Raw genomic sequence first — 13,122 nt, forward strand, 5'->3', positions numbered from 1 at the left:
TCCTTAACCCCTTCAGTACTAGGACGCATTTTTACCATAAGTTTTTGGGTACGATTAGACAATTTTATTTACATTAGGAAGGGTCTATGCAGGTCAGAAGATTAATGGCATGAGTAGTTACTCTTTCAATCCCTACATAAGTTTCTGAAGCGGTATAAAATCACCAAATAGTAATCAGAATGAATATGAAAATGCGTCATGGTTCTGAAATGGTTAAAAAGTACGCTGCGACAATCCTCTTTTGTAGTATAAAGGATGAACTGCTGGGAACGCTACACTTTGATCTCCTCACCGGTAGTACTGTCCGCTAAACCTTGTCGCCAACCAGATCGGATCGGAAACGCCGTGGAAGCTTACGAAGCCTCGGAACGGATACGACACGACGTTCAGTACGCCTACCAGCTCAGACGACATCGGATTGGAAACGACGCGGGTGCTGTTTATCTCTCAGTCTGTCCAGCTACACGTTGAAAGTTTCTAAATACTACTTAGCAAGTAAAAAAAAAAAAAAAAGACAAAGAACATTTTCATGTTGAATTTAAACGAATTATTACATTTATGGAAAAAAAAAACTACTGTCACTACAGACTGCCCCACAAGCGTAGAATTATCGTACAAAGCGTACGATAGTGAGGAAGGGTATCGTACATCGTATTTGAAGCAAAATTGTCGTACAAACACGATAATTATCGTACGAATGGCAGCCCTGCATCATAACCTCTCCAAACACCGATCTGCGCATGCGCAGTCTCTCGGACGCATCAGAACTATCAGAAAAATATTCTTTCCAAGATATCCGCGTCGTTTCCGTTCTGATCCGATGCGTCGTTTCGTTTCCGATCTGATCAGGTGGGCGTTAGCACGTTCAAATGTATGGTTTAGATTTTTTGCCGATGCTTCATGTCCGTTCCGAAGTGTCGTTTCCGATCTGGTGGGCGACAAGCCTAAATCCTCTTGTCTCTTGTTTGAAGCTGAACGCAACGAGACCGCGGACTGAAGCAAAAATTAAGTGCAAGACAGTTTTTCCCCTTCCCCTCTAGCGCACTGTAATTATCTGGCATTTCCCTGTCATGAAAAATTAAATACAGCCACGTACGAACACACGAGTTGCGTCATGCACAGCGCTCCATGAACAAATTGGTTACACGGAGGAGACAAGGAAGGTACAATTTTCGCTACTTCATTCCAGGATTTAAAAGAACGATTTCCTGTACGTTGTGTTTTAAAATGATTCTCAGCAGCGAAAAACCAACAGTTCCTCTCGGCGTGACCTTAATTACAGGTGAGTATGATGATGAGTGGTGTACTTAAGGGGTTATGAAAAATGAGGGAGTGTGATGGAAAGATAGGAAAGATTGAGATAAATAAAACATTCACACAAAGTCTCCTCACAATTTCCTACCAGTTTTGTCTCTCTTCTCTCTCTCTCTCTCTCTCTCTCTCTCTCTCTCTCTCTCTCTCTCTCTCATTCGCCTACTGCACAATCCGCTTTTCTGTTCAATAGCAAAAAGTTATAACGAGAATTCTGACAATGCTTAAAATGAAGACGATGTAAAATAGTAAAAACGGAAAGGGAAAGAAAAAATTTGCTCCGAGACACGAAAAAAGGCGAATCTAATTAACTTTTCCTTATTAAAGTTTGTTCTACTTTTCCCTTCCACTTTCCACTTTCCAATTTTTTTTTTATATCGTGACTAAATGTAAAAAAAGAAAAGTGCATGAAATAAAGAAAAATCATATAATAATTGCATTTTCCTATAACATCATGGACACAGGAGAGAATGTGTGTGTGTGTGTGTGTGTGTGTGTGTGTGTGTGTGTGTGTGTGTGTGTGTGTGTGTGTGTGTGTAAAACAGGATTAATAGTTGATTTTAAAGGAGAAAGAGAGAGAGAGAGAGAGAGAGAGAGAGAGAGAGAGAGAGAGAGAGAGAGAGAGAGGTAGAAATCGAAACCCAATAACTCTCTCATTATTGAAACCAAGATCTCAAATAATAACTATTCGCTATATACTCTCTCTCTCTCTCTCTCTCTCTCTCTCTCTCTCTCTCACACACACAATTTTCACAACACAGATCACCTTCCTGCTTTTCTCCTTCTTTCCTCTCAGTCACTTACTTCCTTCATTCCTTCCATTATCCTCTATCTTTCCTCAATCCCTCCTTCCAACTTCTTCCTTCCTTCCCTCCTTTCAAATTCTTCTTCTTTCCCTCCTTCCAAATTCTTTCTTCCTTCGTACCTCATCTTTCTTCTTTTCTTCCAATTTTTTCCCTCCAACTTTTTTCTTCCTTCTTCCAACTTTTTTCTTCCTTCTCTCCATCCTTCCTTTCCTTCCTTCAAATTCCTCTTCCTTCCCTTTTCATACTCTTTCTCCTTCCTACCTCATCTTCCTTCTTTTCTTTCAATCTTTTCCTTCCAACGTGTTTTTCCTTCTCTCCATCCTTCCTTTCCTTCCTTCAAATTCCTCTTCCTTGCCTTTTTCCATACTCTTTCTCCTTCCTACCTCATCTTCCTTCTTTTCTTCCAACGTCTTCCTTTCAGCTTTTTCTTCCTTCTCTCCTTCTAACACTCTCTTCCTTCTCTTTATCCTTTCACTATCAAAGTCCATCCCAGTCCCTTGAAAAAGAAGCATTACAATGACGGATGGCAGTGATAAGGCTCAGAATGGCAGTGTATATACATAGAAATTACGACTATGATGAATGAGACTCTATATCTAGTAGAAATAAGTAGCGTCGGTACATTATGCTACATACGATGACCAATGGTGCTTATAAAGGTGGAAATGTGTAGTGTACGAGTGAGAAAAGAGACCTTATTGGTGTTTATAATGAGTGCTGGAGCGTGAAAGGGAGAAAGGACCACGAGGAAGGTAATGCGTACTTGTGTGAATTGTATAGAGTAATTACATGTGTTATAACTATAGTGTAATGTATGGTTACTTTTGCAGAATTACCTTGGTTGCCATTTTTTTTTTTTTATTTATTGTAGGAGAGAAGGCCAGCTAAAGGCAACACTATGCTAAAAGAAATAGGGCCTACTTACGCGCTGGTTCTCTAAAAGCTAGGAAAGGTTAGCCAAAGTTAGGGAGCAAATGTCTTGATACATCCCTCTTAAATGAAGTTAAATCGTAGGGAGACGGAAATACAGAAGCAGGCAGAGAGTTCCAGTGTAATGTATGGTTAGATATGCATTAATCCCTTGGCTGCTATTTTTCTATTTTTTTTATTTATGAGAGAAGACCATCTAAGGGCAACACTATGCTAAGAAAAAGGCCCACTTGCTTGCTGGTTCACTAAAAGCTAAGAAAGGTTGGCCAAAATTAGGGAGCAAATGTCTTGATACATCCCTCTGAAAAGAAGATAAGTCATAGGAAGACGGAAATACAAAAGCAGGCAGGGAGTTCCAGTGTAATGTATGGTTAGTTTTGCATTATTCTCTGGGCTGCATTTTTTTATATCTAGGAGAGAAGGCCAGCTAAGGGCAACACTATGCTAGAAAAAAGGCCCACTTGCTTGCTGGTTCTCTAAAAGCTAAGAAGGGTTGGCCAAAATTAGGGAGCAAATATCTTGATACCTCCCTTTTAAAAGAAAGTTATGTCATAGGAAGACGGAAATACAGAAGCAAGTAGGGAGTTCCACAGTTTTTGGTAAACCTTTCTTGACTTGTTCTTCACTGTGAGGTATTCTAACTTGTTCTACAGCGACATTAAATCAATAAACTCGGTAGAAATTGTAAACTATATTCTTTCCTATTCCCTTCTTTCTTATGCATGCTTAAAAGATTTAGCACATTACTTTTGGTGCTGTTAATTGTTACGAACCACAGTGAAAGAGTTAACCCCTTTAGTACTGGGACGCATTTATACCTTGATTATTGTGCATGATTTCACGATTTTATTGACATTAGCAAGGGTCTATAGGGGTTAGAAGATTAATGGCCAGAATCTTTACTATTCTAATCCCCACCTAAGTGTCTGAAGCTGTTAAAATCATCAGATAGTAATCACAATGAATATGAACACGTCCCTGGTGTTAATAGGTGTCTAGGTAAGATAGTTATACCTGTATGTATGTATGTAATAATGTATGATTAATTACACGGTTTTTTGTCTTATGGTAAATATAAAAAGGGAAATTTAAAAAGGGGAAGGAAAATGCATAGAAACTTGCATACATATGAGATTGTGTGTGGATAGATGTGTATGTAGTGTTAGTTCATTGATAGCACCAAAAACAAGAAAAAATGATAGAAAAAAACAATAAATGATAAAAACGGGGAAGGATGCACAAAGAAAATAAGAAAAGAGAAGAAAACAAGCAAAAATAACGCCGAGAGAGAGAGAGAGAGAGAGAGAGAGAGAGAGAGAGAGAGAGAGAGAGAGAGAGAGAGAGAGAGAAAGGCGCGCAAAGAGATGACTCCCGCCTGCTGGTATTGACAAGGGTTTAGCACCACCGAGGAAGAACCGGGAATCGATGAGAAAACAACCACATTTGGGCCAACGAAGAGAGAGTAAGGAGGTCAACGCCGCGCTATCGGGACGCGCCAACACTACTCCTCACCCGATAACCCCGACAGACAGACAGACAGACAGACAGCGTAGCAAGAACGACAAAGCGACAAGTACCAGAGAAACATGTAAGGTGGACACGCCAACAAGCCAAGGCAATCCTAGAAACATCCATGTGACCGAAAGCTTAACCCGATAACGTGAGAGGAGGAGGAGGAAGAGGAGGAGGAGGAGGAGGAGGAGGAGGAGGAGGAGGAGGAGGAGGAGGAGGAGGAGGAGGAGGAGGAGGAGGAGGAGGAGGAGGAAGAGGAAGAGAAGGAGAAGGAGAAGGAGTAGTAGAAGGAGAAGGAGAAGGATGATGATGATGATGATGATGATGATGGAGGAGGAGGAGGAGGAGGAGGAAGAGGAGAAGGAGAAGGAGAAGGAGAAGGAGGAGGAGGAGGAGGAGGAGGAGGAGGAGGAGGAGATGGAGGAGGACGAGGAGGAGGAGGAGGAGGAGGAGGAGGAGGGAGAAGAAGGAATTCAACACAGACACCAATTAGATGAATCTTCTCCTTCCTTCATTCACAAAAAAAAGAAAAATACAAGATGAACAAAAAAGAAGAGCACGAAAAAATAAACATAATAATAAGAAAGCAGAAGAAAAACAAAGAGAGAAAAGAAATATAATGAAAGCTACACACACACACACACACACACACACACACACACACACACACACACGAGGAAGACTAACAAAAAAGGAAGCGAGACAAGAGAAAGTGACCAGGCGTAAGGAAAACAACAAGTAGTGAACCCAAACAAGCCTAAAGGTAAGACCACGACCAGAGAGAGAGAGAGAGGGAGAGGGAGGGAGGGTGAGGGTGAAGGGCGAAGGAAGGAAGGGCGGTCAACACAACACACAATTAAACACCCATCGCCGCCACTGTTTTCTTTCAACCTTCTCGTCTAATCTGCAGGTCAACAGGACAGAACATAACCCTCATTAGCAAACACGACCCACCTGTGTACCTGTGTGGAGGAGCAACAGAGAGACGAGGAGGAGGAGGAGGAGGAGGAGGAGGAGGAGGAGGAGGAGGAGGAGGAGGAGGAGGAGGAGGAGGAGGAAATAAGAAAAGAATATGAATGAGAAGAACGAAAAAGGAACAAAGGAAAGAGAAGGAAAAAAGTAAATGATTTATGACACAACAGCAGCATAATCATATTTTGCTGAAGAGGAGGACGAAGAGTACGAGGAGGAGTAGGAGGAGGAGGAGGAGGAAGAGGAGTATATCACCTACCGTCCTTCAAGTGACTAGGACATATTTACGAGCTAATGGCAGAGACGGAACACTCAAGGCGAGGATTTCATTATAATGCATGGAAGCGACACCTGCTGAAGGAAGGCCGGAGGATGAAAACCTTGGGCGACAGAGAGGTGGTCGTTAAATGCCACGTGGGAACACAGGTGTTAATGGACGAGGTCGAGCTTGAGATTTACGAAGACAAATCGAGCCGCAGTTAATTTTTTTCGGTAAGTTAAAACCAACCGAGGACGTTACGAGCGAGGCAGGCGGGCAAATATATTCCCATTTCCCCAAGTTCCACCGAGGATGAAGACGAAACTGCCACATTCTCAGCAGCTTAATTGCCTCGCCTCAAGGAGAAAAGAAGAGCAAGAGTCAAATATACAGATTTCACTACATTGCCAGAAGGTTAAACGCCGCACTGCCGGGGGAGGGAAAGAGAATAAAGAGCAAATAAAGGAGCAAATATACGCTTTTCGTTACGTTCCACCTCAAACTAAAGCAAACCGGGCGGAGGGTGAAGCGAGCGGGCCACTGGGAGGAAGAAAGGGAAAGGGTTGGGACAAGAGAACCTTCAATAGCAGTGTCAGGAAGGACGGGAAGAGAGGGACGCGGGAGAGGGAAGGAGGAGAGAGGGAGTAATTGACACATTTCCATCCTCTGTCCATAAACGTGCAAGCTACAGGAAGGAAGGAAGGGAAGGAAGGGTTCTGCACTAATCCCAGCTGTGTAGTGATGAGTGATGGGGAAGGAAGGAGAGAGGGAGGAAGGGACGGAGGTGCAGAAACAACTGGGGTATTTAACAGCATTCTCGTCTCCTGTCTATATGTGGGCCGGGGAGTGAAGGGTGAGAAGGCTTCACTTTACAAATAGCCAGCAGTGTGTGAGGAGGACGCAAAGGAGAAAGAGAGGGATGGAGGGTGACGCGAGATACATCAACGGTAAATCAACACATCCACGTGCCTTCCCATCAGCCTGCTGCGGAATGGAAAAAGGCAGAGGTCTTGATAATCCTAACAGTGAAGTGTCATGACTGATAGCCGGGGAGGGAGGGAGGGAAGGGACAGCCAATATGAACCTGAGTACCTACCTTACCTGTGCACCCTCACCTCACTCTCACCCTCACTTCTCACCCTACACCACCCCAGGCCACCATCACCCGCGCCCCACCTCACCGCACTGCACTTCGCCTCGCCTGTCTATAAACGTAAAACCTTATGGAGAGACATCAGCATTAAAGGTCGATCGGGTACTCGTTTTAATACTGTAATGGCCATTGTTCGCGGTGGCGCTGGTACAGTAATTCCCTGCCAAGTGGTGCCATCCATCGGCGCCAATTTATGTGTCGCGTGCTCTGAACGGCGCCATCACCCGGGCCAGTTTGATGCTCCAGCGCGGGGGAAGTGCTATCGTTTATGTCGCTGAATATTCCATTAGGGACTCACGAGCGTCCACACTGCCCCTCGCGCTGCTGAATAAACTCCTGATGACTTGTAATATTCACCTCTGGAAGTGACGGCGTCCAGAGGCTGTACTTCCTCCCTTCACTTCCCAAAAGAACAGGAGGCAAAACAAAACACAGGAACAGACAGGGGTCAGACCAGAGTGCCAAGCCTGCGATATCCAATTTTAGAGATGCAGGATAGAGAAGCTCATACGAAAGCGAAGCTGGCGGAGGGAGGTGAGTGGGAAACTAGTTTGATGTTCATGTAAACACGAACAGGCGCGCGCGCACACACAGAGATGGTGAGGACAGATAACTTGGATACTACCGCTTGATAATCTTGCAACACACACTCACACACACACACACACACACACACACACACACACACACACACACACACACACACAGATACGAGGACTCAGCACAAATAGAACCAACAAACAGGAGCTATATAAAGAAACTTTCAAAACGGATGAATTATAGAGCGAAAGACCGTAACGAAACACAGCCTTTTTTCTACGTAAGCTATGCATGTATATAACAAAAAATGCAGGAAACAGTTACGTAGAATTAACAATGAAAAAAATATCAGTCATAAAAAAGAGAAGAGGAAGAGGAGGAAAGATAATTGAACCAGAAGAATCACAAATCTAATACTGTTTTATTTTTCTCAATCCCTTCCGGATGCGAGTCTAATATTCTAACAAAGCTTGGAAGTTGAAGCAAGCGAATGTTGCATTAAGTCTCGCACAAGGTTGTGTTGCATTGCCTTGGACCGAAATGTTGATGATATAGTGAAGCCTTGAATATGTGTGTGTGTGTGTGTGTGTGTGTGTGTGTGTGTGTGTGTGTGTGTGTGTGTGTGTGTGTGTGTGTGTGTGTGTGTGTGTGTGTGTGTGTGTGTGTGTGTGTGTGTGTGTGTGTGTGTGTGTGTGTGTGTTTTAACCAGATAAAAAAAATAAAGAACATACAGACAATCAAACGGAGCAAAAACTGAAAAAGAAAAATGAGGAGGAAGAAGAGAACAAAATGAGAAAAGAAGCATAATGAGAAAAATAAAATAGGAGTGGTGATGACTCCTCTGAGAATTGAATCAACACCACTCAACACCACCGCTTGACTGACTGCTGACCTACCATGCACTGCTGACAAAACGTAATGACAAGGGAAGTAATGACAATTGATAGACACTAAAGAAACAGATGACGGTAATGATGATAACGATGATGATGATGATGATGATGATGATGATGATGATGATGACGGATAGAGTGGAGGCAGGATGTAATGATGACGGTGGTGGAAATGATTACTATTTGAGTTTGAAATGATGATTGATAAAGAGGGCGAAATATTCTGTGTATGTGTGTGTGTGTGTGTGTGTGTGTGTGTGTGTGTGTGTGTGTGTGTGTGTGTGTGTGTGTGTGTGTGTGTGTGTGTGTTGCATTTTGCGTTGATGAGGAGGGAGAAGGGAGGGGAGAGGGAGTAAGCGTGATGACATAATGATGATGATGATGATCGATGCCAAAGAATAGTGGCCGTAAAGAAAATGAAGAAAAGTTTGCATTGACAACACTAAAAAGAAACAACCTGAATAATGAGAGAGAGAGAGAGAGAGAGAGAGAGAGAGAGAGAGAGAGAGAGAGAGAGAGAGAGAGAGAGAGAGAGAGAGAGAGAGAGAGAGAGAGAGAGAGAGAGAGAGAGAGAGAGAGAGAGAGAGAGAGAGAGAGAGAATGTGAGTGGCTGTCCATAAAATAATAAAATAATAAAACAAAGCGCATTTCCTGGAACACTCAAGGAATCAATGACACATAATTGATGGCTGACAATCAAACAAACACAAAAATATAATACAGACAAACATCGCCACAAAAATAAAACAGAGCAATAAAAATATAGAAATACACTTACCACTTATGAATTATGTACATACTTATGATAAAGACTAACATGCGAGACGAGATGCAAAACAATGACGTGAGTTTAAAATGAGTAACAAATATAAGTAGTGCAAAATAATCTTAATAAAAACAAGGAAAATAACTGATTCATGACAAAATTTCGTTGATGTCAGAAAAAAAACGAGCAAAAAATATTAGTAGCGCAAAATAATCTTAATAAAAACAAGGAGAAGGATTGATTCAAGACAAAATTTCGTTGATGTGAGAATAAACATGAGTAACAAATACAAGACAAACACAACAAGTACAAAATAATCTTAAGAAAAACAAAGGAAAGGACTGATTCAAGACAAAATTTCGTTGAGGGGAGTCTAAACATAAGTAACAAATATAAGCAGTGCAAAAATAATCTTTTAAAAACTAAGAAAAAGATGATTCAAGACAAAATTCCGTTTAAAAACATAATTAAAAAGTGAGAGGGGAGAAGAAAGTTAAAAGAAAAACATTATAAAGCAAAATACAAATGCTGGTAAAAAAAAAAAAAAAAAACAAGGAAAAGGATAGAAAAACACACAAAGCATAACAAAAATTTGAGTAAAAGAATAAAACTGAAAGTACAACAAATAAACAGAAAAAAAGAGCAACGAGAATACGAAAGATAAGGAAAATAAATATGAAAAAGATGCATACATTTAATAAAAAAAAAGGAGACATTGAACTGGGAAGGAAATAAAACAAAATACTCAATAAATGAACATAAAAATAACAGAAAAAAATGAAAAGCCGAAAATATAAAAATTAGAAATACGAGAACAAACAGAAAATTCGAGATATACATGTAGAAGACAACCGGAAAATATACATAGGTGAAGACAAAGACCTGAAGACAAACAGGTGAAGAAATGGGTGAAGACAAACAGGTGAAGAAGAAACAGGTAAGGAACTGGTGAAGACAAACAGGTGTAGAAAAAAACAGGTAAAGAAAGCAGGTAAGGAACGAGTGAAGACAAACAGGTAAGGAATGGGTGAAGAAAAACAGGTGAAGAAACAGGTGAAGAGAAGTAGGTGAAGAAACAGGTGAAGACAAACAGATAAGGAAGAGGTGAAAACAAACAGGTGGAAAACGGGTGAAACAGGTGAAGACAAACAGGTAAAGAAATAGGTGAAAACAAGTAGGTGAAGAAACAGGTGAAGACAAGCAGATGAAGAAATAGGTGAACACAAACATGTGAAGACAAACAGGTAAGGAAGAGGTGAAGACAAACAGGTGAACACAAGATGAAGAAACAGGTGAAGACAAGCAGGTGAAGACAGACAGGTGAAGACAGACAGGTGAAGACAAATAGATGAAGTCAGACAGGTGAAGAAACAGGTGAAGATAAGCAGGTGAAGAAACAGGTGAAGACAAGCAAGTGAAGGCAAACAGATAAGGAAGAGGTCAAGACAAACAGGTGGAAAACGGGTGAAACAGGTGAAGCCAAACAGGTGAAGAAACAGGTGAAGACAAGTAGGTGAAGACAAGCAGATGAAGAAATAGGTGAACACAAACATGTGAAGACAAACAGGTAAGGAAGAGGTGAAGACAAACAGGTGAACACAAGATGAAGAAACAGGTGAAGACAAGCAGGTGAACACAAGATGAAGAAACAGGTGAAGACAAGCAGGTGAAGACAGACAGGTGAAGACAGACAGGTGAAGACAAATAGGTGAAGACAAATAGGTGAAGACAAATAGATGAAGTCAGACAGGTGAAGAAACAGGTGAAGACAAGCAGGTGAAGAAACAGGTGAAGACAAGCAAGTGAAGACAAACAGATAAGGAAGAGGTGAAGCCAAACAGGTGGAAAACGGGTGAAACAGGTGAAGACAAACAGGTGAAGAAACAGGTGAAGATAAGCAGGTGAAGAAACAGGTGAAGACAAGCAGGTGAAGAAATAGGTGAAGACAAACATGTGAAGACAAACAGGTAAGAAGTGAAGACAAACAGGTGAAGAAACAGGTGAAGACAAGCAGGTGAAGACAGACATGTGAAGACAAATAGGTGAAGAAACAGGTGAAGACAAGCAGGTGAAGACAGACAGGTGAAGACAAATATGTGAAGACAAATAGATGAAGACAGGTGAAGAACGCAGGTGCAGATAAGATGGCGGAGACAAACAGGTGAAGACAAGTAAGTGAAGAGAAGTAGGTGAAGACAAACAGGTGAAAAAAAAACAGGTGAAGACAGACAGGTGAAAATAAACTGGTGAAGGCAAACAGGTAAAGACAAGATGGTGAAGACAAAAAGGTGAAGACAAACAGGTAAAGACAAGACGGTGAAGACAAACAGGTAAAGACAAGACGGTGAAGACAAACAGGTGAAGGCAAGGAAGTGAAGGCAAACAGATGAAGACAAGCAAGTGAAGAGAAGCAGGTGAAAAAAACAGGTGAAAAAACAGATGAAAACAAACAGGTGAAGACAAGATGGTGAAGACAAGCAGGTGAAGACAAACAGGTGAAGTCAAACAGGTGAAGTCAAACAGGTGAAGATATAGAGGTGAAGACAAACAGGTGGAGTCAAACAGGTGAAGATACAGAGGTAAAAACAGAGGTGAAGACAAATAGGTGAAGATAATCAAGTAAAGACAAGCAGATGAAGACAAGCAGGTGAAAACAAGCAAGTGAAGACAAGCAGGTGAAGACAAAAGTGAAAGTAAAAAGGTGAAGACAAGTAGATGACAAACAAGACAAGCAAGTAAAGACAAGCAGGTAAGGACATAGAAGTGAAGACAAGCAGGTAAACCTCAACTCACTGATATAGTCGTCCTGTCCTGGATACCTGGAGAGAACACCGTCAGTCATGTCCGGGCGTGGGGCGTGGTGAAGGGTGTCCGCCCTCACCATCACCACCACCACCATCTCCACCACACACACCACCATGACGCCCATCCGCCCTGCTGCTCGCGCCACGCACATCACGGTTACTGTTACTGGGTCAGTGTTTACGAAATAGTTGGTGAACTATTGGTACGAAGTTGCTTCGAGATTGTTTTCACTTTAGTTCGCTGTTACTATTCACTATCGCTCGTTACTATCAGCCTTCTATTGTTGCTTACATTTTCTTCACCACTCAGATTCACGGGTTGATGTTCTCGCCTTTTGATTCGACGAACACATTTTTCTCTTTCACTGGTAAGTAAATCATTCACATAATTTCCCTATAGTGGTCTAGGTGTGGTCCTGCAGCTGTCTAGGCCTGTGACGATATTCTTCCTCCATTTCTCTCTCTTTTACGCTATACAGGCACGTAGTTCACCTACACTGCACGGTGTTCCGTTTGTGCTTCACGATGCCAGGTGTTTCACGAGGCTTCAAGAACTAACATAGCGATAGTTTTCTTTTAGCTTGTTATCAGACAGAATTCCTTTCTAGGTAATCATTATCCCAGTATTTGTGATGGAAGAAGAAAGAATTCACCGCAAGTTAATCTGTTTTTCACGTAAAGTTAGTAGGAGTGGAAAAGTAAGACTCCTCCGCCCGCCCCCAGGCCGCCACTTGGTCACGACACCGCGAACTTTGTCGAGCCGCGTGTGAGAGTCGTGAGTGGAGACACTAAAGGCTCCAGGCGGCCTCCGGGGAGCACTGTCCTCTGTCTGAATGAGTGACACGTTATGACCTTTCCTGCAGGCCGTTCATTGCACCTCATGCAATCACACTATTTTTTTTTTTTTTTACCCTTTACACAATTCAGGTCAAGTATTATCTTTCCTTATCAATTCACAATAAACACAAGTACAGATCACTGGGACAATTAAGTGACGGAGCGAGATGAGGACGTTACCAGCTCACTATTTCCGGGTCATCAAGTCACTGGCCTAGCAGCGGCGGTGGCAGCTGAGCGTAACCTTGACTTAGTTTAGCCGCAAACAGCTGCGAGTCAGCAGCCTTCTCGCATGCAGCAGAGGCACCGCTGCAGGACACCAGTGCGTGGCAGGCGGCG

At 42.3% G+C, this 13,122-nt stretch overlaps 1 protein-coding gene across 1 annotated transcript in view; it reads right to left on the reverse strand.

The window, feature by feature from the left end:
- The window catches only part of LOC123506599 (nephrin-like), a 414,125-nt gene extending 401,317 nt beyond the window's left edge, over positions 1–12,808 (reverse strand). Inside the window, exon 1 of the mRNA XM_045258841.1 lies at positions 11,936–12,808. Within this exon, the coding sequence (XP_045114776.1) occupies positions 11,936–12,098 (163 nt within the window). The 5' untranslated portion in view covers positions 12,099–12,808. The remainder of the gene's footprint in view (positions 1–11,935) is intronic.
- Between the last annotated feature and the right edge of the window lie 314 nt (positions 12,809–13,122).

This window comes from Portunus trituberculatus, chromosome 20, assembly GCF_017591435.1.
Source record: "Portunus trituberculatus isolate SZX2019 chromosome 20, ASM1759143v1, whole genome shotgun sequence".
Taxonomy (NCBI): Eukaryota; Metazoa; Arthropoda; class Malacostraca; order Decapoda; family Portunidae; genus Portunus; species Portunus trituberculatus.